General features: G+C 54.4%; 1 protein-coding gene and 1 long non-coding RNA gene across 5 annotated transcripts; one reads left to right on the forward strand and one right to left on the reverse strand.

Annotated features, from left to right (window-relative positions):
• Window positions 1–1,141: 1,141 nt before the first annotated feature.
• LOC126045359 (uncharacterized) lies at window positions 1,142–7,766 on the reverse strand. The gene is made up of 3 exons (XR_007508072.1): window positions 7,681–7,766; window positions 5,077–5,307; window positions 1,142–3,235 (listed from the first exon to the last, which is right to left on the reverse strand). It is a non-coding gene; the product is annotated as an uncharacterized LOC126045359 (long non-coding RNA).
• On the forward strand, window positions 7,664–25,860 carry GMEB2 (glucocorticoid modulatory element binding protein 2). 4 transcript variants are annotated; one of them, XM_049816370.1, is made up of 11 exons: window positions 8,740–9,670; window positions 9,824–10,350; window positions 10,669–10,860; window positions 15,645–15,742; window positions 16,549–16,676; window positions 18,133–18,236; window positions 20,417–20,574; window positions 22,273–22,344; window positions 22,901–23,038; window positions 23,603–23,725; window positions 23,923–25,860. In XM_049816370.1, exons 3-11 carry the CDS (start codon window positions 10,730–10,732, stop codon window positions 24,567–24,569), a joined length of 1,599 nt encoding a protein of 532 aa, XP_049672327.1. In that variant the 5' UTR covers window positions 8,740–9,670; window positions 9,824–10,350; window positions 10,669–10,729; the 3' UTR covers window positions 24,570–25,860. The 4 variants fall into 4 exon arrangements, with proteins under 4 accessions (XP_049672325.1, XP_049672327.1, XP_049672328.1 ...); XM_049816368.1 differs by lacking the exons at window positions 8,740–9,670; window positions 9,824–10,350 and adding an exon at window positions 7,664–7,750; XM_049816371.1 differs by lacking the exons at window positions 8,740–9,670; window positions 9,824–10,350; window positions 10,669–10,860 and having other exon boundaries at window positions 15,644–15,742; window positions 16,554–16,676.
• The last annotated feature ends 1,061 nt before the right edge of the window (window positions 25,861–26,921 follow it).

Genomic DNA, 26,921 nt, shown 5'->3' on the forward strand with positions numbered 1-26,921 from the left:
TGACAAAAAAAAATAAGATTTAGGGCAAAGAGGCAAAAGGAAAGGAAACTGAGGGTTGAATTTCTTAACAGTAGCTAATGATCAGTTTATAGTAGCAGCTGTCTTAGATAAGCATCTGTGTAGAGCGCGGCATCACCGCCAGCATCACCTCATTCATATAGTGACGAGAAGTTTTAAAAAGTTTAAAAAAAAAATTTAAAAGTAATTTAAGCGAAATGTTTGTGTGTAAGAAATGGTTGAAACTGTCAAATGTCTGTGTCCCGCGTTGGTGGGATCTGAGAAGGTATCTGCGAGATATTAACCCTGTCCTACTCTCTGTGGTGCTGAGTGTTTGCTTGGTGTGTAATTCTGACCTGGAGCTTGTTGTAAATACTGTTTTTAGTACTATGATTATTATGATTATTATGATTATTATTATCAGAAATGTTGTACTCATGAGCAGGAGTTTAAAACAAGGGAGACGACCGTTTTCCCGCTCTCCTGGGGGCTCAGAAGGAGTCGGAGGCTGGGCTGGGTGAAGGCAGGGTGCTAGTAGGGTGGGATGCCGGACCAGAGAGCAGCTGGAAAATCACCGGAGTCAGGAGCTGGAGGCAGCTGAGTCCTGCGGGCAGGGCGGTGAGAGCGGGGACAGGCTGCTCCTCGTGCTGGGAGGAGAAGGAAAGGCTGAGAGGTGGAACAGAGGTGATGCTTCAATTCTAGTACATAGAATTTAATGTTAACCCAAACCTCCTCCTGTGAGAGGGTCCAGGCTGTTCCCTGCAGCCCCGGGGGAAGCCGGAGGAGCCGTGAGGTTTGGCGTGTGCTGAAGGAGAAGCGGTCGGTGGCAGGTTGTGCTGGGTAGAGACGTCCTCCCCGAACAGCTACCAAGTCTCTGGACTCAGTTCCTGCCTGGATCTTCCATCTCGGTCCTTTGTGCTGCCCCGTGCCCACTCTCCTCCCCTTCCCTGGAGGCCAGCCTGGATCTCAGGTGGGGACTTATTCTTGCAATAGCTTTGCCTGGCAAAAAAAATCCCATGGGAAACGCACAGGAGAGTGGCCCAGCACATGGTGCTCATGCAGGTGTGAGCACTGGGAAACTCATTTTTCTCACCTCCCTCGGGTCAGTGCCGTGAGGGACAGTGGATGCGGCTGGAAAATGTATTACTGCAGGGTAAGCTCCTGCGTCAGAGGAGCAGGGATGTGCAGGGAGAGTTTTGCATTGGTGACGTCAGGTAACTGCTGCCGAGACGCGTTGTGCCAAGGAAACAGCCTCATCCGTGGGGCCAGATGCTTTAGGTGTAGCAGAGCGATGTTTGCCCGGTGCAGATGAATGTAGTGGGGGTGTTAGGGAGCTCAACATTTGTCCAGCGCCGCTGGACGCTATCAGGGAAACGCGTGATTGCTTTGGCTGCGTGCACCGACTCCCGCGGTTTTGGCTGGACGAAGGGTGTCCGCCCACCCACCGCGCCGCTCCAAACCCCCGGGGACGGGGCTGCCGGCGCCAGCAGCTCACGCGGTGCCGCGCCCAACCGGCAGCACGCGGCACGGTCTGGAATCACGGTTATTTCATGCCTCTCCATCTCCCAGGGTTGCCAATGGTTGTGTGCAGCAGCATACTTCATGCCTCAATTGAGACTAATTAAGTATCCTCATTAACATCCTTACCGTCCCAGCCTCCCCCATTCCCGGACCGTTCCCACGTTCCGTGGTCGCGGACATGGCATGCAACCCCCCCAGTTCCCAGGGCCACCTTCCTTATGGTAGGGCTTCAGGTTCTTCACCGATTCCCGTAGATGTTTAGGAATCAAGCTTTGTAACGACAGTTAGCAGCCCCATTTTTGCAGCAGCATATGAACACGAGACTTTGTGCCTGGTAGGGCAGCATCCCTGCCCGGACCACAAACATTTGCAGTTGCGTGAGGGAGGAAAGACGAGATGGTGACAATTTATTACGTGCATGCGTACACCTTTGAAAGAGCACTCCTGGAGAAGGGCTTCTGATTCGAGCAAGACGGAGAAGCTGAAGCTAAATGAGTTCCCAGCTGCCATCGACAGCCGGGCGATGAGAGGAGCTGCGCGAGAGCCGGGACAACTGGCCTCGTATCCCAGATTAAAGCTCTGCGCTCACGTTATCCCTTACAGCAAAGAGCTCGGCTCTGTCCATAAATGGGTGTGCTGGCCCCTCAGACTGCTTCTGGACTGAGCCTATTCCTTGTCTTGTTATTTTTGAGTCATTAAAAGATCTTGCTGTAACCCAGATAGGGGATTACCTTTGAGTTGACCTTCCGGGAACGGTGGCAGTTCACGATTGCATGCATCCTACCTTGGGGGTAGGTCAGTATTGCTGCTCCTTTTAAAATGTAAACTTCAGCTTGCTTGCTTTTGCTTAGCCCGGTGTGACTCTCTGGCCCTGGCTCTGCAAAGCCCGTCTCATGGGGTTCGTTTAATTCCCTCCCGCTGCATTACTTTCCTCCCTCGCAGTGGTTGTGCACTCGGCTGTGCACATGCGCACAGAAATGCATACGTGGAAACGATATATGCACATACACTCTTATACCACTTGAAATGAGTCAGGGAACGGCTGTTTACGGTGCTAGAGATTTCTTACTATCCATGCTAGGGATGAGATGACATAGTAAGACCAATAAACTCCACCTTTGTAGTCAGTTGTCTTTAAGTAAAGCAGAAGAGGGGCACTGGCCAACGCCTACATTCGGGTGCTCCGTGGTCCCCGGGGTGCAGGGAGGCAGCCACCCCCACCCCCACCCCCCCCTGCTGCTGGGACGGTGGGACCCGAGCGCGGAGGGCAGCCGGGCATCCCAGCCCCGGCATCTCGCGTGCCTCAGTTTCCCCCCCCGCCGCCGTGACAAGGGGCACCGACACTCCCTACCCCACGGGGACCACAGGATAGCCAACGCATCCACGTCTCTGAAGTGCTCTGAAAATGGAAAGTACCAAAGTACCGAGTCGTGGTACGCAACCGTCCACCCCGGGAGGAACAAACTGGCCCAGGGCTGCAGGCAGAGGTTTGGAAGATGACTGCGTGGCCGTGGGGCTGAGCCGTAACCCCACGGCTCAGCACCCCGGCTGCCCTCCCAGGCAGGATTCACTCCTCTTGCCGCAGCCCGCGGCCACCTTTGCTCGTGCTGGGTGGGCAGCTGGGTGGGGAGCTGGCGCGGTGTCGTGGAAGGACTTTCCATCACTAACAGAGCCTTGTCCGGTTCCCTTCGGTCTACCGCGTACATTTCATTGTCAACTTGAGGTTGTTGTTGTGCAAAAGAAGTGATTATGAAAAAAAAAAAGAAAAAAAAGAAATAAACTCGGTATGAAACCAGATGTGCCCGTCTCTCTCCATAAATGGATTGTTTTAGTTCTGAGGCTTCTCTTTGTATTGTGAGAATACTAATAAAATGCATTAAATGGAAAACTGACCTAGAGATTTAACAAAGTAGACTTTAAGCCTCTGTATGCTAAATGAGTACCTTGCACCAGCATAAAAGACGCAGAGACCCACAGTTTATCACCATTCTCAGAGGAAAAAAATAATAAAATGCTTGAATGAGGGTACTGCTGACATCCCTTATGGCTGGAAAGGTGAGGGTACGCGAAGCCTTTACAGAGGAAGATCGAAAAAGGCATAAGACAATTACAAATACAATAAATCCAGTTCTGGAAAACACGTGAGCTTCTTTTTTAAATGAAATCCAGTGCTTGCTTAACGAGCTTTTCCTGAGAAATGGTCCAGCCTTCCTTCCCCCTGGGCTGGACACAGGGGGAGCGGGGAGCGGGGCTGCGGTTTCCAAGGAGAGGGGACCCGAATACTCCAAATCACATCCCTGGGGCCAGATACACAAAGCCGCCCAAAAAAGCTGCAATTGCAAACAGGGAGGTTTGTAATCCACGGGGACACCCGAGGGGAAGGTGCCTGGTTGCTTCTCCCCAGCTGCGGTAAAAAGGATCCCCCCACCCTGGTGTATGAGAAGCTAAACCGAGGGGAAGGCAGAAGGTGGTAAATTTTAATTCCCAGGGCAGCTCTTTGGTAAGAGCGGGGAGGACAGTGCTGGGGCCACCACCGCCGCGGTGGGCGAGCAGCCTGCGCCCGATGCTCTTCCCATGTGTGCGCAGGACGCTGCCGCCCACACAAACAGGAATTCTATTTTTGCAGCGTGACCTTCCTGATTTTAGAGACAAGGAGCTAATGGCAAATGCAGCGTTGCTGACTTTTCTTCCAAGGTTTGCTATAGACCACTAACCCAGGCTCTCAAAAAAGTGGATGCATAAAGTAAGCCTCTGCATTTGTCTTAGGAAAATAGGCGCAGTCCTTGGTGCCACAAAATTCAAGATACATTAGAGACCAAGCGTGGTCACCCTCTAACTAGTTAATTCAAGACAGATCCTTCATCCTCTTAGGATCTGAAGGAGAAAACCGCAGAGGAATGGGATCTGTTGGGGAGGGGGTGGGCGGGAGGAGCAGCGGGCGTTGCAGAGAGGCTCCCACTGCCCTTGAGCCTCTGCCCACACATGCAGCCCTGTGGGGCCGAGCGCTTGCAGGCAGCACCGAGAGGGCTCAAGGACACAATACTGAAGTCTTGGACCAGATTGTATCGCCCTCCAAAACGCTTCTTCCAAGATCAAAACCAGGCCAACAAAGCAAAACATCCTAAGTGACTCTTGGAAGGATCCCTACAAAGTGCTTGAGCCACATCTGAGTGAGGGGAAGGGAAGAGAACAGCGACTCTGGCAAGCTAAATGCAAAAGCATACCTGGGCAGGCAAAAAAAAAAAAAAAAAAGAGATTTTGCAGGGTAATTTGCCAAAGGTCTGAAAAATTACAGGACATCCTTTCTCAGCGACCTCACGGGCACTAAGGCTGAGAGGAGCCTGCCAGCCGATGAAGGAGCAGACCGCAACGCAGCGAGCAGAGAAGGTGCCAAGAGGCAAATTCCTCCCGGCCATGGGTGCTGGGGAGGAGGAACCCAGGGAGGTTCCTGTTGCCCAGGGTCTGACAGCAAGAGCAAGGTTTTGCTTTCCAAGAGGCCACCAGCTGCCAGGAAAACTGGAGCAGGGCAGCATCGCTGTGGGTTTGCTGCCTTCTTACCGTCTTTGTAATGCCTCTGCCGTTGGGCGCCGTAGGGAGCCGGTTACGGTGGCAGAGGGACCTTTTATCTGCCCCGTCCGGCCCCACTTTGGTCCCGAGGACACAGCTGCCAGGGCAGGTCCCCAGGGAGCCACTGACAGAGATGTTGGTAGAAATACAGACAGGCTTCCAGGGAAAAGGGTGTCACCGTTTCTAGCGGGTGAATTAACATTGCTGGTTACCGTCGGTTATCTTGGAGAAAGAAAAGAAAAAGGACTCCTTGTGAAATATCACTTTAATGAGTATTAGCTTGGGCAAACTGGAAAGCGAAAAGGAGCACGAGGGAAATAGAGCTGGCAGCTGGTTATCAGGCAGGGTTAGTTTGGATGGGGAGGATGGAAAAAGAGAAGGAAGAGCCTTGGGAAAAACAAGCATTAAATAAACCACTACAAATCTGTCAGTCAGGTTCATTAGAAGTTCATGTAAAAAAATAACTGCTAACCAGACCAAACACACATGCGATGGGCCAGCCACACCACCTGAACCCAAGGCAGAAAAAGCCACTCGCCAAGCAGATGCGAAAAGCCAACAGAACTAAGACACGTCGAGAGTGGTTCAAAAGGGCACTCACAACTTTTAGGGCCTCCGGTCTGGCTCGTCCTTTTTCAGAACGTGTTAACCACCCACTTGCAGAAAAAGTGCGATGCGGTAAGATCGCACCACAGTCCTCCCTGAAAAATCACTGCACACCTTTCAAACCCCAGACCTCTTGGGCACAGCTTTCAGGGGAAACCCAGAAACAGCAGAAATTACACCAAAACCTGCGAGAGCTCGAGGCTGCTGGAGGAAACCCTGGAGAGCAGAGTGGCAGCATGGTATTTAGCGCTGATACGCAGCAGCACGTCTTGGGTGCAGGAGCTCGAGGACGGCTCCTGGGCTCTGCAACGGATCAAACAGCAGCACCGCAGAGTGGTACAGCGCCCGAGCACATCGCACCCCCGGGCGCCGTGCGAAGCCCCCTTCCTTCCAGGGACAACAGCACTTTTCAGTCACTAAATAGCCTTTGCACGGGACACCCACCGGAGAGTTTGCAATGCTCAGGGAGGGCTTGCAGACATCTGGGGTAGGAGGGAGGTGACCCCCACAACTGAGCAAACCTGCAGAGCGTTTCTGAGCTGCATGAAAAACTGCCGCTGAATCTAGACACTTCCACAGCCACGGCCACTTTCTCCTCCAGGTACAAACCACGCCTTTCTATCTCCCCTTTTATAATTCATTGCTGATAAGTACAGTAAAAGAGTCCTCCAAGAACTTCTTTATCTCTTTAGTTTTTATTAGGCCTTCTGAATCGGAAGCAAAGCAGTGCGCCGGAGCTCTCGCAGGGCGGCAGCGTGTGCTGTAAACACAAGTGAAACACGTATTGGAAAGCAGATGCCTGAAGCTCTCCCTCGAGGCCAGTGCCAGCGCAGAGGGAAGAGGCTGGAAGGTCACCGATGACACCTTGATGTCTCCTCTAAATCCTGGCAGCCTCCAGCCCTGCCCAGCAGCGCGGGCAGGCGGCCTGCGCAGCCCGGCCACTTGCTTGGGGCCAAACAAACAGAGAGTCTGGGTGAAGAGGAGCCCGTGCGTCCTTGCCACCGGGCAGAAATGCCTTGGGCCGTGTACAGGACACCCCAAAATGCTGTGGGGACTGGTACATGCTGTACCCCAACGGCAAAGGCAGGTGCTGAAAGTTCCCCAGCCCCCTATCAAATGCGTGCACAAGCATCGCTCCGCACCCCCAAACAGCACGCATGCACCTCCCAGCCATGCACACGCACCCACAGGGAGTAAGGGAAAAAAAGATACGCCCAGCACCCCTGCTGCACTCGGTTTCGGGTGCGCACACAGCCTTGGGGGGTGAAGGGGGGGGCACGGACGCCCAAGGTGCATTGAGATCCCTAGCGCAGCCATGCCCTGGGCTGGAAAAGGGGGGGCACGCAGGAGCCCTGGGCACATTTAGGGGCACACGGTGCACGCACAACGGTGCACGCAAGGAGAAAGCATCACGCACAGGTCCCAGCGGCTCACACACAGCTGAGCCCACGCACGAAGCCCTGGAACGCAAGTGGGGAGCCACGGCGGGAGTGGGGGGGGGGACGGGACACACACACCCGCAGGAGACGCGAGGGGCGTGCAGGGCCCGGGAGCGGGGGTGGGAACACACGAAGGACTCGGGACACAGAGAGGCAGGTGCCGGCACAGCAACAGAAACAGTTAAAAGAACAAACAAACAAAAAAAAAAAAAAAAAAAAAAAACCCAGCAGGAAAAGCAGCAGCGAAGCCCCGGGCGCGGGCCGCCCTCCCCGGGCCCGGCGCGCGCGCGCCCTTGCCCCTCCTCTCCCGCCCGCCCCCTAGTGCGCAGGCGCACCACCGCCGGCCCCCGGCACCTATTTCACAGCCACTTCGGGCCGCGGCGCCCCCGCGAAATAAGTCCCGGGAGCCGGGCCGGGGCCTTTGCGCCTGCGCGAAGGCCGAGAGCCGCGCGCGGCGGAGCCCCGCTTCCCCCCCCCCTCCCCCCCGATTTCTCTCCCCCCCCCCCCCCTCCTCCCTCACCCACCCCCCCACCCCCCCTTTACCCCTCACCCTCCCTCCCAAGCCGGAGCGGTCGCCGCCGCCGAGAACCGGAGCTGGGTAGCGGGGAGCCCGGCCTGAGGTAAGCGCCGGGCCCGGCCTCGTTCCTTCCTTCCTTCCTTCGTTCCCTTCGTTCCTTCAGCTTCTCCCCGCCCGCGGCGAGGCGGGGGGGGGGGGGAGGGAGGGCCCCCTCCGCACGCGCCGTCCGGCCGCCGGGTCCCTGCGGAGCGTCAGGACGTTACGGCGGCGGCAGGAGACGGCGACGACGGCGGCGGCGGCGGCAGCGCCCGGCCGCCCGCCCCGCGCGCCCCCCCCCCCCCCCCCCCCCCTTCCTCCTCCTCCTCCTCCTCCTCCTCCTCCCTCCTTCCCTCCCTCCCGCGCGCCCGGCGTTGCCAGCGTGAGCGCGCCCACGCACCCCCCCTCCCCCCCCCCCCGCACCGTACCGCCGGCGGGAACGCGCGCGCCGCCGCGGGCGGGGTTGGGATAAAAAGGGGGGGGGGGGGGGGCGCGCGCACCTTTTTCCCGCCCGCGCGGCGCCACGCGGAGCCGCCCGTGCAGCCCCCCCCCCCCCCACGCGTGTCGTGTGTCCTCCCCCCCCCCCCCCCCCCCGGTCTGTGCAGCCACAGCCCCCCTGCCCCTTCCGTGCGCCCCCCCCCCGTGCCCCTGCTGAAGCCCCCTCCCCATGCACCCCCACTCTCCCCACGCTCGCATGCCGCCCCCCACCCACGCACCCCTCCATGCACGCCTGCTGCCCCCACGCACCTAGTGCCCCCCCCCCCCAGCATTGCCACCCCCAACTCCTCCCCTGGCAGCGCACCCCCAAAATCTCTCCCTCCTCTCCAAGTGGCGCAATGCTTTTTTTTTTTTTTAATTTTTTAATTTTTTTTCCCTTCCTTCCACCTCACCCCAAATCTTTCCTGCTTGCTCGGTGCCAGCCAAGCTGCGCCACGAGGGACGATGTGCAAACCCTGGTAGAGCTGGGGTGCCTCCTCCCCTGCCCCAGCCCTCGTCCCCCTCCCACTGCACCCCACTGCTGATGATTATTTGTCTTTTCAGCCCAATTTTTCTCAGTCCCATGCTGGTTCTTTCCCAAAGGTACCCGAGCAACACGCGCTCGTGCAGTTCAAGCCTTCCCACGGTGCCGGCCCGGTCAGCGCCGGCGGGATGTCCGGAGCATCCCGAAACCGGGCACAGTGGCACAGACCATCGTGGGTAACGCTAACGCTACAAGAAGGGTTTTTACCCCAAAAGGGATAAAGCAACAACAACAAATTTGCAGTAGTTAAACTGAATTCAGCCAAGCATCTGCGCTACGTATCCCATCTTCGTTCACCGACGCGTAGCGCTCGGAGGCTTTTATCCCGGTAAAAGGCAGTGCCTGCCATCCCGGTGCAGGAGCGAGGGGGACGGGAAGCAGAGAGCCGCAACCCTGCCCGGTTCTGCCATCGTTATAATGCTGATTTGTAGCAAACCCGCTTTGCCCTCGGTCCGGCCGCCCTCCCTCGCTTTGTTCCTTGCTGCCGCAAAAAAAAAAACCAACCACAAAGTGCTTCTCTTGGTGGCTTCGTGCTGGGCTCTACTGGACCGGTCCGCCTTTAGCTACTGGTCTCGGATAAACCTCGTGGAGGGGGGAAGATCCCCCCGTGGGTCAGGCAGGTGTTTCTGCAGGGCCTGAATCGTTTTGCAAAGTCACGTCGGGTCGGAGGACGGCTCCGGTGGTGGCCCGGGGAAGGTGGTGGGAGCCAAGCGGTTCTTCCACCGCGGTCCGTGCCGCTGCTCCGAAGGAGCCGGAGCTTGAACGGCCGGAGTTTGGTGAGGGGAGAGCTCGCGGGGCTGTACCCTTACCTGTCTGTGTAGGTACCGCAGGAGAGGCGTTGCAGTCCCCTACTTCTCAGTACCCGGGCTCGGGTGTTAAGGGGAGATGCAGACGTGGTTCGCTCGTGGGACGGGGCTGAGGATCTCGTCAGAAGCCGATTTGCAAAGTTCTGCGGCTCTAAAAAGCGTATGCTAATTTTACCGTACTGTCCTCGTAGCATTAACGACCACGGGGGGTTTGGAGGATGTTTATGCATGCGTGTGTTGGTAAAGGATGTTTATTTCCCTTTCTGACCTCTCCTGTTGCTTAAATGGCTTAAAACTGCTTTTCACTCTACAGTTACCTAAAATCCCCGGGAAAGCGGACGCAGGGCGTGAGCTGGCAGCAGAGGTGGGCCGTGCTGTCCCCGGGGGACCGGGGCTGGCCCCCATGAGTAACCTTGTGCTCGGGGTTTGGAGGCTGGAGCGGCCGGGGATGTAGCGCAACCGTGAGAGCATGAAGACGCACGGCTCCTCGTGCCTTTAGTTAACTAGGGCTTGGGGGTTTTCCCCCCAGGTTCCTTCTTGCCTATGAAATAGTGGCTTTGCAGGGGTGGGCGCTGAAGTCGGTTGTAAATGCAGTCTTAAATCTATTGCCGATTTATTAGAAACACGCACTTTGAAATAGTTTTCAGATGTCATTTTGTTTCTGCAGTCTTGAAGTGCTTTTTTTAATTTGATTTCTCGAGTATGACTTTGGAGGAGGGGAGAGTTCCCGCCGTGGAGGAGACAGTGATGAGCTCCTCCAGCAGCATGCAGTCCTTCTGAGACAGTTTGAAATAGATCTGAAAACACACCTGCAAACTGAGCCTCTTCATAGAGTTTTTGGTGAATGCCAGGACCGTTGTTTTTTTTTTTTTCTTCCCATCTGCTCCCACGCTGTGCCCCTCACCACCTGCGCCCCGGTCCCTTCCCGTGCCCATCACCCTCACCCAGCCTACAGAGCGCGTCTTGGGTTACGAGCTTCCCCTTATCCCTCCTCTCGGGATGGAGCCGTTGGGGATTTGCTAATCCCCTTCTTCTTAGGAGCACGGATTCCCTGCAGCCCCCCTCTCCCTTCGTTGCCACCGCACCGATGGTCTTTCCGTGGCCAATTTTACAGCAGGGAGACCTTTTGACGTGTAGTTTCCCCTCGTTTCTCTGCAGGCAGCTGCTGACCGAGGGCTCTCCCGCCTGGCTGCCCGTCGCTGCCCGCTCCTGCCTCGGGATGGCGACTCCGGACGTCAGCGTTCACATGGAGGAGGTGGTAGTGGTGACGACGCCAGACGGCGCGGTGGACGGAGGCGGCGTGGAGGAGGTGAAGACGGTGCTGGTCACCACCAACCTGTCCCAGCACGGGTAAGAGATGGGGTCGGCGTGTGCCGGGGTGATGTGCCGGAAAACCTTCCACCCGTGGTTGTAGTCAGCTGGGCTGGGAGTATTTAATTACCTCCTACTTAGTCCTGTGTCACTTCTCACAGTGGGGACCTCAGCGATGTCTGGGCAATCTCCGGTTCCTCGTTAGGTCCTCGCTGCTGCCCCTGGGACCGGACCCAGGGCTGTGGGCTCTGCAGCTCCGGGCTTACAGGGCAGAGCAGGCTCCCCTGTTTTTCTGTTCAAGCTGAGTTACCGCTGGTGGTTTTAAGCTGGTGTTACCCGGAATAAAAAGCAATGCAACAGTTTGGTTTGGATGTTTTGGAGAAAACAATAAAAAAAACCCCAAAACCAAACGAAAATATCTTTTCTGAGTGGATGTGGATGTTGGAAAGGACACACATCCAGTTGGAACAAGACACCAGTAGCTAAATCAATACTTTTCTGCTATTTATTTCACGATTGCTTCACTAAGCTGCGTACCTCTTGAGAGATGAGTCTCCCTCCGCAGCGCGATGAGTGCGGTGTGGCGCGGCTCCTCTTCCCAAGGGGGTTCGGGGCTGTGTTTTTTGGCAGAGCTCTGCAGGAACCTCAGCTGCCACTGCTGGCAATAGGAGTGAGAGAGGTGGCCTTGAAACCACGCGGTGTTGAATGGAGAGGCACTGCTCAGAAAACCAGAGTGAATACGTCTGATTTTTAAAGCACTGCTGCTTTGCCCGATTTCTGCCTTTCTTGTTGGCATTTCAGATCCGGGGCTGCTCTTTGTTCAGGTCCGGTCTGGTCTGTTCAGCCGGTTGGTCAAGTCTTTGCTTCCACGGCCAAAGTGCCTGGCTGGTACCTTGAAGGCCTGTGTTGAGATAGGCTCTTTGCTTTATTTCTCTACAGTCTTTCACAGGACGGTGCCCAGAGACATTTTAGTGCTTTGCTCTTGTGGTGGGCAGAAAATCCAGCTTGACACCCAGAGCTGGATCCGGGCAGGTGTGTCTGATCCAGAAGTCCCTGCATTTGAAATAAGTGGATAGCAAGCGGCTATGTCTCGCTCTCCACAAAACACGTTTGTCTCCTTTCCTCAAATACATCCTGCTGTTTCTGCATCAGGGGACAGCTTTTCCTTTACAGTGCAGGTGTCGTTCCCCTCGTTCTGCTGTAACCGGTATAAAATTTGTTAACTGCTGGCAGGGGCAGGCAGCAGCGAGCCACTGCCTTGGTGGGGACTCCGTGTCCTGCTCCCCTCTCCCCACCGAGGTGGAAGGGGGCGAGAGCCGGGCAGCAGGGATGCCACAGGCAGGAGCTGCTCCTGCTGCTTCTCCGCATCCCAGGTCCGCAAGCGCTTCCCAGAGCCTTTTCTGTTCCCAAAAAAGTGGGTGGTGGTGGGGAAGGAAGGCTCCACTCCTCTTGCTTTTGGCCCACAGTGACTTCATTAGCTCCCTTGGTGGAGAAGCAGCCAGATGTGAAACTTGGGATGTGGCTTTTCTTGGATGCAGAACGGTTTCTCCTTTTAATGTGGCTCCGAGTCTTTGCACACCCACATGCAGCAGCGCAGCATTGTCCGGGAACGTGGATCGTGGCAGGGGCTGGCTCAGTCAGTTTGTTTTCCTTTTGCTCCTATTTCCCCTCCTATTTTTCTTTGGAAACCTTTTCTCATCCTCCCAGTGTCCCCTGGATGGTCAGGAGCAGGAGAGCTCTACACAGCGCAGAGAGGATGATTTTTATTTAGCTGCAGCTACAAGCGGAGTGTATCCTAGCAGGCATTAAGAGATTCCCTGAGGGTTTTCCATGCAGCTCTCTAGAGAAGGGCCGGTGGGCAGGCTCCTCGCTCCCCCCCGTGCTCTGTGATGGCAGCGGATTAACGGGAAGGACATGGATCTTGGGCTCATGGAGCAAAACCCACCCAACTCCCGCTGCGTGTGCCAGCTGCCGGCACTCCACTCGCCGAGCAGGGCTGTGGGGCTGGTGGTGGGTGGCAGCACGAGCCACCCACGGTCTCTCCGTAGACTTGGATGGTTGCCTCCGCCAGGCTCCGCTCCTCCTGGGAAGACGCCGTAGCGGCGCTGGCTCCCTCTCCCTCTGTTTTCCCTTTGCAGCCCCAGCTGGTGTAAGGAAAGCGCCTGCAAGCACAGGCTGGGATTCCTCGGCTTTGGCTGGGTCACTGCTCACACGGGAAGCCGGCTTTGAACTCGTCTTATGTGGCACTTAGAAACCAAACTCAGCTTGGGGGTTGATGCCTTTTTCTAGTGCTCCTTTGGGTATGGTTTTGTTACTTAAAAAAGAAAATTATACAACCAATGGTTAAGAGCTTAATTCGTTCATGTGCGTTTAAGATTGAATGGAAAAGGCAGAGAAAAATGGGAAAATAGTAATAATCATCAAGAAGCTTTGCTCTTTCATCAGCGATCAGAAGGGATCTGTGCTTGATGCTCTGATAAGGTGCTTGTGTTTCTGATCAGCATCCTCGGCGCAGGTTTCTGGTGGAGACTTTCCTCTCTCAAGTTTTGAGGGGAGGCAGGAGTGGAGGAGAAAGGAGACGACGCAAGCCCACTGCTTTATCAGCACACACTTTCTTCTCTCCCTCCCATCTGGTTTATGGATTCTCCCGGAGAGGAAGATGAGAGCCATCCTCCCTCAGCTTTGTCATGGCAACCAGCAAAGGCAGGACCAGCTTGGTGGGATGCACCGTTGGGGCTTGGAAGGCGTTTGAGTTTTCTCCTGCATCTGCCTCAGTTTGTTCCTCTGGAATGGAATGGGGAAAGCAGTGTGGAGAAACTCACCTTTTTTTTGTGTTTTCTCTTCCCCACCAGTTACGGTTGTTTGCTTTTCCCCGGAGGATGGGGTTTAAGATGTGGGCTGGGTTCTTTCTCCCAATCCAGTCATGCCTTTCAGTCGTTTTTTGGAGTGGTGCGAATGCGATGGAGTCCTGGAGGGAGTTGTTTCAGGTGCTGACTTTCTGCTGGGGTGTTTCTTCTAGATAAGTCGGTGGAGGTTTTTGATCTGGTGGCAGGCGGAGGCAGATCAGAGTCAAGGCTGTGGCGTGCTGGGCTTTGCGCGTTGGAAGTGCCTGCTGCCTCCTGCAGCCCTGGCACCCTGCTGGAGTGGTATGGCTGGCTTTTCTCCAAATGCATCTGGAGAAATGCGAGAACCGAGCAGCAAACTGGCGAAGGAAAACCAGGTTACAATTCTTCCATTTTTCTCCTGTCAAACTGCCGCTTCTGTAATATTCACCTGTGTGCAAACGCGTTAGCTCTGAGTTTACCTTTTCAAAGTCCTTTTGCGTTATGTGTCACCTTTCCCTCCCTGGGGTCTGGGTTGTTGGTCCCTGCGAGCTGCAGAGGCAGTGTGATATTCCGTGGTGCCTTTCTTCCACAGCTGGGGCTGCCTTCAGCTCTCGCTTCTCTGAAGTAGCGTCTCCCAAGTTACTCGCCCGGTGAGGCTGAGCTGCCACCCATGCCGGTTCCCTTATCTCGGTGCTGCTCCCCATCAGGTACCTGCCCTGCAGCTGGCAAGGGGAGGGATGCTTTGAAGCTGCCGTTCCACCCCGGAGCTGTGTGTTAGGAGGCCAGGATGGAAAAACCAGTTGCTCTTGAATTTGCTTTTCCCTGTGGCACCACAGGTGGGAAATGTGAGTGCCAGCAAGTCACTAGAACCATTCTTTTAATTCACCCGTGATACCAAAACAGGGAAGATTTTGGGTTTGTTTTCTCCTTATAGTCTTCTTTAGGAAGTTCATATGCTGAAGTATGTGAAAAGTTAACTGTTCCCCCCCCACACCCCTGCAGGACAAGCTTGCTACAGTAATGAGACATCTTCAGTAACAAAACCAAACACACATCTTAAAACCCATTAGGAATGGTGCTGGCTGAGCGCTGGCTGTGATGCACAGGTTGGATCCGTAAGGGTACCAGTGCAGGCTTCCTTGCGTGGGTCCCTTGAAGTCGAGGGGGTGAGGAGCATGTCCTGGATCGCAGCCCTAAATGCCTTTCCCGTCTGAGTGTGCACCGAAGCTCGTTAGAGGGGCTTGGGGCTCTGTACGCCGCAGAGAGAGCTGGAATGGGCGAGCGGTGAGGGTGCAGATGCTGTGCAGGAGCAGCTGTGTGTCTCCATTGGCAAAGCACCAAGAGAAGCTGGAGATTTCTGGGATGGGGAGGATGAAAGCAGTCAGATAGCCAGCTGTTAGTTAATATCATGGGTATATTGAGTTGTAAGAGGCTCAGAGACTGGATCGTGAGGGCCTATAGCTCGTGTTGTGTTGTCTCTGCTCATGGATCTGCTGTTAGGGTTTGTCAAACTCCTCTATAGCATGTTTGCGGCTCCTTGAGGTCCTGCTCCTGGGAGCATCCCGCATATCAGGGGATTCAGCCAGTCCATCGCCCAGACAGCGGCAGCATGTTTTGCACATGTTTTTCCTGGGGAAATCTCAGGCAAAGCTGCCAGAGGTTGGCAGCGACTTCTGAGCAAGGGGCCATGCTGACAGCATCCCTCCACGCCAGCTCCCCAGCACGGGCTGTGCTGGAGGCAGCTCCATGGGGCTGGGATTAAAAGGGAGGCGAGGCAGAGCCGGCCAGGCTGCTGGCAGCAGGCCTGCCTGCCTGCTGCGGGGCTCTTCATCTCCGTACGGAAAAATGGAGCCGAGCCTCTCAAAACCAGAGCTGACTTTTAGCTCTTGTGGGAAAAAGTAGTCCGAGTGACTTTTGAATCAATGTCTCCGTGGGGCGTCGGGTGTGGGGGTGGCACATCCACGTGGCTTAACTCTGCCTCTCTGACTCTCTTACCAGCGGTGATATAAATGAAGACACGCTGGAGACCGAAAATGCAGCTGCTGCGGCTGCCGCTGCCTTTACAGCCTCCACGCATCTGAAGGAAGCGGTCCTAGGTAGGTTCAGCCCGTGCCGTAGCCCCTCGGTTGAGCCACGCCAGCTCCATCACCCCAATGTGGCACAACCCTGCGCTGGTGCTGGCCGAGAGGGTCCGGCCGCTGCTGTGCAGAGCTGCCGGCTGGCCCTGGGGATGCTCTCCCGGGGGTACCAGGGATGCTTTTCTGGGGGGTCCCCAGGGATGCTCCCCCCAGCATCCAGGGGAGCCCGGAGAGCTGCAGGGGCTGGGTGATGGGAAGGGAGCTGGTGGCTGCTGGCTGGGCCGCTGCTGCCCTCTCCTGGTGCAGGATGAGACCCTGTGTCTGGCCACCGCCAGCTTGCAATGGGGATGTCAGTTTTGCAGCGAACTTGCTGGCTTTGGTTACAAGTAAAGGTGAATTTATTTAGTGAGCAAAGACTGTGACCAGCTGAGCTGGAGTTGACTTAACAGTTTTACTCTAAAACCAAGGGTGACTTTATAGTTACCCAAACAGCATCATTCCTTTCATTTTTGTCAAGAATTGAATTTTTTCAGCCCTGGCCACTGAATTCTCAGATTTCACACACTTAGCTGCAGCCAGGTGGCCGTAAATCTGCCTATGCTGTTTTGCCTGAGAAATTTGGGTAGTCGGATGCTTTAGTAGCAAAGTGCAAGTGAGTGGTGGCCACAAAGCCCAACACACCCCACCATGCATCGTCTACTTTTTTTTTTTAATCCTGAACATCAAAACTGCTTTATCGCTGGATGTGTGCCTCGAGGTGGTGAACTGGGGCTGTGACTCATGTTTCTTTTTGATCTGTCCTTTCCTCTGTTCCCTGTGAGAAGTGAAGATGGCTGAAGATGAGGACAGCTTGGAGGCAGAGATTGTCTACCCCATCACCTGTGGGGACAGCAAAGCCAACCTCATCTGGAGAAAGTTTGTGTGCCCCGGGATCAATGTAAAATGTGTGCAGGTGAGAATAAAGACCCCCCCAGTGCTGGGCTTATGTCTTCCCATGCCTGCGTTGCGGGCTCACCTGGCTTGTCCTGGTTTTGATGAGCTGCTTTGCATCAGAACCACTTCATGGTGGGAAAGGAGAAAATTTTCTTGGGACTGTGGTACCTGATATTTGTTGTCCTGGCCAAGCTGAGCAGTCCTGGCTAGAGCTGTGCTGCCTCAATTTAGCTGCATATTTGGAGAGTTTGAGAAATTTGGGCACTTCCAGGGCCTGCTCAGTTTGAAAGTTGAGAATTTTTTGAGGAGTTTATTGGTAAGAGACCTACTGAAGAGCTTCTACTGTGTCCTGGATAACTCATGGTTAAAATTTGCATGAACTCAGGAACATACCGTGAGTGATGCTGTCATAAGCTATTGCTGGTATTTGTACACAGACTAAACAATACCCTGCTGAGGGAGTGTCTCCTCTGGGCTCTGTTGCAAGAGAGCTTTCTGAAGGACGGTCCTTGCCCTTCATCTTTTCCATCCCTGAGGCAGAGGACAGGTACTGCTGCAGATAATGCTGCTGCTCCTGCTGCCTAAAATCAGTTCTCTTTGCACCAAAGCCCATGTACTTGTTCAGAGAAGCAGTTTGTCACACAGTAATGGTGAGTGATGTCTATGTTGGTCAACGTGGGCCTTGAAAAGAGGAGGGCTGGACTTGGGAAATCCTTTCTGAGATGGGCTATAAAGCAGTTCTTTAGAGGACTGCCTGATTCTGCAGCTTGCTTGTAGGTCAGCACATGGGTTCAGGCACAGCTGGGCGTGTAGGGCCATAAAAGAAGGGGGAAGAGCTGCCTGCTGATACGGTGTATGCCAACTCCCTAAAGCTGGTTTTCGGTAGAAGTGGGTGTGTGCTGTGAGAGAGGCCAGAGGGTTCACTGATATCGATGGTCGGGCTCGGTAGCAGGAGGTCAAAGACCGAATGGCCTTCTCCTTCCCTCATGTGCGCAGGGCACAGCATGCCCGTGGACCTGAACGTCACCAGGAGCAGCCTGGCTTTCGTTGTGAGTCTGCTCATTAGTGGGAGTGTGAGCAGCTCACTGCTGTTAATGATACTTTGCACAAGCTATGGGGTTTTTTTCCTGGCCTTCCTGGCTGAGCTGAGCATTTAGCAAATTCCTTTGTGCTGCACACCCCGCCAAACCCTTGGCTTTGAGCAGCTGTTGACTAACCATCCATGAAAGCAATATTTGACTTGAATTTTTTTAACTCGGTCAATGTTCTCTAGTCTGGGGAAGTGTGTGTCAGCCATCTGTTTTGATGGTGTTATTTAAACAGCACGTTGAGGCTGTGATGCAACGGCATTCCACTGCTGGGCACCGGGAAATGCCATCCAGGCAGCCTGGCTCCGCTGCCGAATCATGCTCGCAGGGCATGCTTTCGGTATTTTATGGCCTGTCTCACTGATGTTGCACTTCTGCCTTTTGCAGTTTGACGATCACCTAATCAGTCCCAAGGAGTTTGTCCACTTGGCAGGCAAGTCAACCCTGAAGGATTGGAAACGGGCGATCCGGATGAACGGGATCATGCTCCGGTTAGTACCTTCGTTTGTATCTGCAGAGCAATAGCGGAGACTTCTTTTTTCTAGGGGATAACAGTGGGGTGGAACAAAGCCTTTGGCACAGTTGTTTCACTGCTGAGACAGCAAATGGGCCACTGAATGTTTGTCTTAATAACAGCCTGACCCCAAATGTGGCCTGTTCAATGGCTTTGCTTTATCCTTGTTCCTAGGGAGTCATTTGGGGCAAGAAATGTTTCCCCGGTCTTTTTAGGACTTGAACCACACCAAGTTCCCAGTTGGCATAAGGTCATTGAAAATTTTAATGGCCGCTGGTGGTCGGGCTGTGCTATCTACGGGTTCTCAGTGTGACCTACCAAACGGAAGTCAGTCTGGTCGTCAACTAACGCTCCCATTGCAGCATGTCTGCTTTACACCACTTTTGTTTTGCCAAGGACTTATTTAAAGCTTATTTATGCAAGCATTTCTCTTCTCTAGTCTTAACTACAGTAATTTAATTCATCTACGGTCATCTTGAACACCAGCCTGAGACTGTGATTTAATTAAAGTCTGTCTCTGCCCGTAGGCAGGATAAAAAAGCCTCACCTCTTTCCCCAGGAATTGTCAGTGGTTTTGTACTCTTTTAACAAGGTGACATTGCCTTTGCCTGTATTCTTCTGCTTCAACGCAGGCATCTCCCATGTTCCTTCTAAGCAGCTTTTGCTCCACGTAGATTTTGCATAATAGGCTTATGCTTTGGCAAGGCAGGTCTTTCAAGGAAAAAAAATTTCATGAGGAATGTGTGAAAGCATGCCCAGCAGCCCATGGGAGCAAATCTTGGGAAGCTCAGGTTGTTGTTGGCCAGCAAAGCCTGGGGATGCTCTGGAGAGAACGTGCTTAGACTGGGAAGATCGCATGTGCCAATGTTGCAACCTCCTTTGCTTAAGTGGAGGGCCCTTAGTTTATAAATAGGGTTATGCCCCTTCTCTTTTTGAGGTGTAGAGTCAAAAAGGGAAGGAAGAGACTTCTGGCTGTCTGACCCTGAACTGCGACTTCAGCTGACCCTTCTGCTGGAAGCTGCAGGCACGCACGGGGTGGGGGAAGGTGCTGGTGGGACCAGACTGGGACCCTCTCTTCTCCCTCAATGAACCAGGAGTTCATCAGTCCCAGCAAGGGTTCCTAGTTAAAATTAGAGACTGCCACGCAGCAGGGCCTGCTCAGAGAGGTGGGACCCCCTCTGAACCAGCTTGTTTGGAGGCCAAGCATTGCCCTGCCGTCCGGAGGTGGGAGAGCAGCAGGTCAGGGCGGCTCTGCCTCTGCTGTGGGGAGCCCCACGGACACGTGGGCACGCTTGGGGTAGGTGTGTGTTGCTCGTACAAAGGCGCGGGATGTCCTCGGAGCGGGTCAGGAGACCCCAGCGAGGAGGACCCTGTGCAGCATCACAGGCTGGGGATATATCTGCTGCATGGGAGCACGGCCTAGGGTGATGGGTAAAAGCTCTCCCCGCTCCGCTGCCATTACAGGAATGGCAGTGTTTGGGCTCTAAACGGTATGTTTTCCCTGAAGGCTTCTAGCCAGCAGAAGATCTGCTGAGGGCAGTGTGGTTTGTCCTGATGCCTCTTAAGGTATGTTTAGTTTTACAGGGATATATCCTTAGGAGAAGCTCATGTGTCTCCTGAGCTTCTCACCCAACTTGAGTGCTCCGGGGTGAAGAAAAGGACTTTCTTTCTCGGACTAAGGAAATTCATCCTCTCTGGGTTGGACTTGGAGAGGAACCTTTTCAGAAGGCTGAAGTCCTGCTCCCCTCCTCCATCCTGCAGGAGGATGTGGGATGTGGCAGGGAAGTGGTCAGAAACTGAATCTGCTCCAGTCCTTTACCACAGCTACAGCACGAAGGGCTTTTTTCATCCCAGCCTCCTGAAAGGCTTTACCACCACTGGCATATTGCGTGGTTGTTGGATTTGTGCGCATGGCCAGCGCAGAGCAGGCTGTGGATGCTGTTTTAATTAACTCTTAGTTAATGCTGGCTCTAAGGTCAGGACGCGGGGTGACTTGTCAAGGGAAATTTGGACTATTGCTTCTGCCTGCTCTCCTGGCTTTTGCTTTTTGTCAGGAAACTTTGAGAAGTTTGGGGGTGAAGGCTCTCAGGAGCTGTGTCTCGGAGCTCTCTGTTCCCGCTGACGTGCCTGTCCCTGTGCTTGCTCCCTGTCTTTCAGAAAGATCATGGACTCGGGAGAGCTGGATTTCTACCAGCACACAAAGGTCTGTTCCAACACCTGCCGGAGCACCAAAATCGACCTGACCGGAGCCAGGGTGTCCTTGACCAGCCAGACATCGACAGAGTACATCCCTCTGACTCCTGCTTCTGCGGATGGTATGTCCAGCTGTTCCTCACACCCTGAACAGGGGCTTTGGAGCATTAAAGCACAACGAATGTCGCATGACCAACACCCCTTACAGTTGCCTCTCTTTTTGGCTTTGCGGGTTGTTTTATCCTCTACTTTCTCTACCTGCTCTGTTGCAGGATTCCCCATAGCAGAGGTAGGCAGAGTTATTGTTAGAGCATCTCGGGAGAGATGCAATAACTCGCCTAGTTGCTCTGTAACACTGCATGACCCAAAGAGCTGCCCTTCTGGCCTCCTGCCTTACTCCAAACTGTAGCTGAAGCAGAAGACTGCAATTAATCTGTAAGAAAACAGTAGTTGTTGCTCAATGAAGTTCCCTTCTGTCCTCGCTGCCAGTAGGACACTGTGTCTGCAGGGCTCATCCCGGGAGGCAAGGATCAGCCTGGCTTCTGCTCCACAGGGTGCCAGGGTAGGAGTTCCTCCTCCCAGCTCTAACCTGACTTTTCTGGAATAATTTAGGGGTTTTCAATTAAGGCTCCCTGGCTGAATTATTACCAGGTTTGTCTGGTGAAAGATTAAAGAGAGCTAGGGGATACAACAGATATTTTTTTTACCTGCACTCGTGTATGTAGTTCATAAAATGATTTAAATGATGTTGCAGCTATGTAGCTGTAGCCCAAAACTTAATTTGACTTATAATTACAGGCACCTATTTTATTGGAAAGCTTTCAAATTTCTAAGTACTTCTATATTTCTTAACTTCTTTTGCTTCTGAGAGTTAAGAACAGCCCCCGACGAGCCCCACATCCTGAGCTCCTGCTGGTGTGTGTGGGAGCAGAGCAAGGAGAGGGCGAGCCCCTTGGCTGGCTCTGCAGAGCGTCTTCGGCACCACAGCCCGGTGTTGTGGTGGGGAAGCTGATGCCGATGCACGGTGCTCCCTGTCTCGAGCCCTCCTGTTAAACATGGACATCAGCTTGCTGATGGGGAGATGCTTCCCACGCTGCTGGGCTGCACTGGAATAACCAGAGCCCTGAAGGCTGTGGAGTAAAGGAGCAGAGTAATTGGATTTAATGGCAGTGGTCGAGCATTACAAACGCTCTGTGCAGTGCCACGGGTCCCTGGCCAGATTCCCCTTCATCCCTTTCCTGCGTGCGCGGCTCGAATGACGCCGGTGCCCTCAGCTCTATGGTAACAAAACTGTTGAGATTTGGCAGAGCTGAAGGGAGGGGGGGGGCCCCCCTGCATCCCTGCACAGCAGGGGGATGCTCTCCCCTGTGAGGCTTTAGAAAACCTCCAGACATCCCAGTCCTACAAAGTGTAAGCTGGGCGAAAAGAGGATTGCCAAAGAAATCAGACTCTAAATCTATTTGACTTTTGCCCTAGGCAGTACTAGTGTGTATGCAGGGGGGAATGGGAGGGGAATGCTGCTCTTGGGCATGTGTTCTTGTGCAAGGGTTGCAGAAGTAATCCCTGGGGTATTGCACTCCAGTGCGGAAAAATAAGTACTGCCGCACAGGAACCACGTGCGGCTTCACCATCCGCTTGGGCCTCTGTCTCCGTTCAGCTCTGAGAGCTACATTCAAATAAAAGTGGTCCTATGCAATAAAAAGGAGAAGTGGCAGAAACGCAGCAAGGGAGTGCTTTGCTCGGAAACAGCCTGTGAAAAATGCAGAGGAAAAATCAGGACTTGGGGTTTTTTTTCTTTTCTTTTTTGCTATTGGTTGCAGTGAACGGATCCCCGGCTACGATTACCATAGAAACGTGCGAGGATGCCAGCGATTGGAGCACCAGTGTCGGAGGTATGGCTTGGGATCCCACCGAGCGCATTCCCTGAGGGAAAGAGGGAAATGGCAGGGATGAGGAGCAGGACCCTTCTTGCTGGAGCAGCCCTGCTTGAGCCTCCACTGGGATTATTCATTTGCTGCTTACCAGCACATAGCGCAGCATTATATCCCGCCTGTGTATGGTCTGACTGCAGCATCGTCTTGGGATGAAATCGTTTCTGAGCACTAGGATGTTAAAGCATAGCCTGAATGCTCAGTGTGGCTCTAGGAAAAAAAAAATAAAAAAATCAGAGGGGTCCTAAAATTATTTTTGCTCCTCTGGTGTGCTCTGAGCAATGGGCTTTTCTGTAGCATCAGTGTCCTGTTTGTGTGCGACAGAGGATGGGGAAAGCGTGTCCTTTTCCAGCTGCCCCTCCTTCGGGTACATGCTCCAGCTGGGCTTTGCCCCAGCACCCTGTACCTCCAGCCTAGCAGGACTTCGCCCTTGGAGGGGCCAGAAGGGGAACCCAGAGTGGATCACAAAACCCGCTTTGAGGATTTTGGGGTTCTCCCTTGCTTTCTCTTTCTCCAGATGACACCTTTGCTTTCTGGCGAGGCCTGAAGGACACGGGTCTCCTGGAAGAAGTTATCCATGAGTTCCACCAGGAGCTAGTGGAGACCATGAAGGGCTTGCAGCAGCGAGCGCAGGATCCCCCACTGCAGCTCGGTGGTAAGGACCCGGGCACAGGCATTCAGAGGCATCTCAGGAGAGGGGCTTGTGGATTTTTTTATTATTTTTTTTTTCCCTTAAGGATATCTGGATGACACTATAGGGACATAGTTCATTATAACTCAATCCCATTTCTGGCTGCTTCCCGAGCAGGCTCTCAGCTGTGCTCGGGGATGCTTCAGGTGGCCTCAGTTCTCCAGTTCCCTGTGCCTGGGGTTTCCTATCTGCTGGCTCTGGGTCTGGACAAATGCTTGGCTCGGGAACTGAGGTGGAATTTAGGCCATCTTAGGCCATCAGAATAACGATGCAGCAACCCGCTACTGTGCCAGCAGATTTCTTATCACCCCTGCTAAGCAGGAGAGGACTGTTTATACGCTAGTGACCTCTTGCACTTTCTCATGACTTCTCCTGTCTGCTCCTCCTCCCCAGCCTCTTGCGTTACCCTCACACAGACTTTCGCCCTCTCAGCTGACTATGTTGGCTGTCGTATGGCTTTTTACCAAGCCACAAATAATTTTCGTGGGGAATTTTGCTTTCCTCAGAGATCTGTGTCTTGTTTTTAAGATGCTGTTTTACTCAACAACGTAGTCCAGAACTTTGGTATGCTGGATCTGGTCAAGAAGGTCCTGGCCAGCCACAAGTGTCAGATGGATCGCTCAAGGGAGCAGTACACGCGGGATTTGGCAGGTATGCCCCTGGGACATGCCGATGCTCCGGCACTTCTCACCACTGCCAGCGCGTTTTCTTTCTGTATAAGAAAGTGGGATTTGTGTTAAAGCTGGTGCATGCCACGGTAGGACTGGCTGCTGCTCCTCCAGGCATTGCTGTGGTCCCTGGGAAGCTTGTCCTGGGTCCGGGCTGAGCCAACCCTCTTCTCTTTCCAGCTCTGGAGCAGCAGTGTGATGAGCACCGCAAGCGAGCAAAGGAGCTGAAGCACAAATCGCAGCATCTCAACAACGTCCTGATGACTCTCACGCCCGTCTCCGTCCCTGCGCCTTTAAAACGTCCCAGGCTGACCAGGGCCACCTCTGGACCAGCTGCCATCACCTCCCAAGTCCTGTCGCAGCCGGCGCAACTCGCCGTCACCCCCGGCGTGCCCGTTTCCCAGCTTGCCAACCTCCCTCTCGGCAAAGTGGTCTCAGCCCTCCCGCCCTCGGTGCTGGGGAAGAGCCCGTCCCAGCCTCCCACCGCCAGCTCCCCGGCCTCCCCATTGCTGGGAGGGTACACGGTACTGGCCTCCGCCGGCTCCACCTTCCCCGGTACGGTGGAGATCCACCCGGACGCTTCCAACCTGACGGTGCTGAGCACGGCCGCGGTCCAGGACGGCAGCACTGTCGTGAAGGTGGTGAGCCCCTTCCAGCTGCTGACGCTGCCGGGACTTGGCACGACCATCCAGAACGTGACGCAAATGGCTCCTGGCGGGAGCACGGTCGTGACTGTCCCGTCGGGTGCCACCGAGGCCACCGGGGACGAGCACGCTGCCACCTCCATCGAGGTGACCGCGGTGGCTGATGAGGCAGAGCAGAAGTGAAAGGGGGAACTTACCTGGAGGGACGCTGGCCGTGCCGCTCTGGGTGGAACTGCCTTTTCTCTGGCTGCGCTGCGGGATGAGGAGCGGTGTAAGGAGGGGCGTGGGTTAACGAGACTCAGAGCGGCTCCTTGGTAATGAGGAGTTTCAGGTCAGAGGGAAGGAGGGGGAGGAAAGATGCCCGGAGAAGGGAAAGGCAAAAATGCTCTGCCTTGTTTGGAGGAGAGAGAAAAAAAAAAAAAAGAAAAAAAAAAAAGCTTATTTTTTTATAAAGCTCTCTTCCCCCGTTCTTTTGGAGTAGTTATTCTGTTCTAGCTCGTCAGCCCTGCCTTGTTGGCAGGCGTAGCTGGAGCAGCATCCGTTGTAGGAGCAGGCAGGAGCAGGGCAGGGAGAAGGTGGTAGCGAAAGGAAAAGCAGGTGAAGCGCTGAGCGGGCACCGATCCGGCTGCCGAGGGGTCTGGCGTGAACTGATGGGAGGCGTCAGGGAGCCGGCTGCTCCCCGTCCCCAGGGGGCTCCAGGGAGGGAGAGGGGATGCCGAGAGCAGGCTGTCCGTGGGATGCGCGTGGTCATCGAAACCAGGAGGAGGCTTTATGGCAGCGCGGGCGCAAGCCCCGGGAGCTGCTTCTGCGTGTGATGCTGGCTTTGGGTGGCAGAAACAAGCGGGAGCTCTTGTGACTGTGGTCACGGTGGGTTGCCCAGGTCTTCTCGGGTAAGGAGTGGGAGAGAGAAACCCAGAGGGCTTGGCGAGCTGTACCTTCTGAGGATTTAGGGTCTCTTTCTAGTTTTCTCCCCCAAAAAAATCCATTCTTTGGGATTTTTTTTAAGCAAACGGTGATTTTTCAAGCAAAGCCCTTTGGTTGTGAAGATCATGCTGTAAGGCAGATGCACTGCTGAATGTGCAGAGAGATGAGCTGAACGGCCGTGCTCCGAGGAGCCTGCACTTACTAACGAGCTGTGACCCTGGTGCAGGATCAGGCCGGTTCCCGGTCCCCAGCATCTCGCCAGGCACCTCACCCCATGGGAGCCGGAGCTGTTCCCACTGGGTTTGAGCAGCTGTTCTGTAACGGGGTGGTTGACCCCCCCCCAGTACCGTTCGACCATTCAACTCGCTGCGAGTCTCGTCTGGTCCTGTTCTAGGGCGCACGTGTGCCGTGCGGCTGCAGCGACGTTCACACTGTCTCCAGCTGGAAGGAGTCGGGTGCTTGAAGTGTTGGGGTTTCTACAAATTTGATCTGGCAGCAGCAGCGGCGACAGGTCACTTTAATGAGCTAATAAATATTTTTTTGAAAGAGTGCTGCTGGTTTATTGTGTTTCTGTCTCTGGTTGTGGCAGCTGGCGTTGCGAAGTGGGGCTAAGTTGGGACAGGAACACATTTGTAATAAATATAAATGCACATGTACATGTGCTCTGTGCTCGCTGCCATCCTCACGTGTGCAAAGCTGCTCCAAATCCCTTGAGGGTTGTAAGCACGTTGCGATGCTCTCTGACTATCCTGGGTATTTAAGGATTGTTTGGGATGGCATGTGGCCCTGTGTTTGGGGAGTTTATTAACCGCAGGGAAGAGAAGGGGGTGTTCTGTCTGTCTGAATCTGCTAGTTGTGTTTGGGGGTGCTGGTCTGGTAAAACACCAGGAGGAGTGAAATGTGGGGAAGAACCCCTAGGGTTTGTTTAAAGGAAGACAAGACCAGTTTTGCATTAGGAGAGGGTGATTCTCCTGTTGGAGGGAGGAAGAGAAACCTCTCTGTGCTGGTGCAGACCTGGCAGACGTGAGTTTAAGCGATTTTGGCGCAACCTCTGTTGAGTGGGAGCGGTTTTATCCCAAATGTGTTCATGGAATAAAAGGATTTATTATTTTTTTTCTTTGCAGATGATGCTTTTAATTTCAGGAACGGGAAAGGTTGGTGCCACCCTGCAAGCCTGGCAGAGCAGCGGCTGTGGGGAAAATTGTCCATCCTGGCTGCAGGACGGGGCTGTCCCGGCTGAATTAGGAGCCGGGGCTGTGTCGGCGTGTCCCGGCGCTCCGGGGAGGCACTGCGGGAGCAGGGGATGGAGCGGAGAGCTTGTGTGCATGTGCTGTCTTGGGGAAGAACCTGGAGATGAAGCTGCAGCTCTGCTTAAAGTGGACACTTGGCCCTTTCCCAGGGCAGCAGCCAGACAGACAGATGTTGTGTGTCTGTGGGGAGGCAGAGCCTGTTTCTGCAGAGTTCCTCTTTGTTAGCTGCGGGGTCGTTATTCAGAAACCTCTCGTTCTGTGTGTCACTGCCCCAGCAAAACCATTAAGTCAACCCAGTATTGGCTAACTCTGCCTCTTCAGCCAGGTTGGCTTTGACTATCACATAGGTCCTCCTCATAAG

This window comes from Accipiter gentilis, chromosome 14, assembly GCF_929443795.1.
Source record: "Accipiter gentilis chromosome 14, bAccGen1.1, whole genome shotgun sequence".
Taxonomy (NCBI): Eukaryota; Metazoa; Chordata; class Aves; order Accipitriformes; family Accipitridae; genus Astur; species Astur gentilis.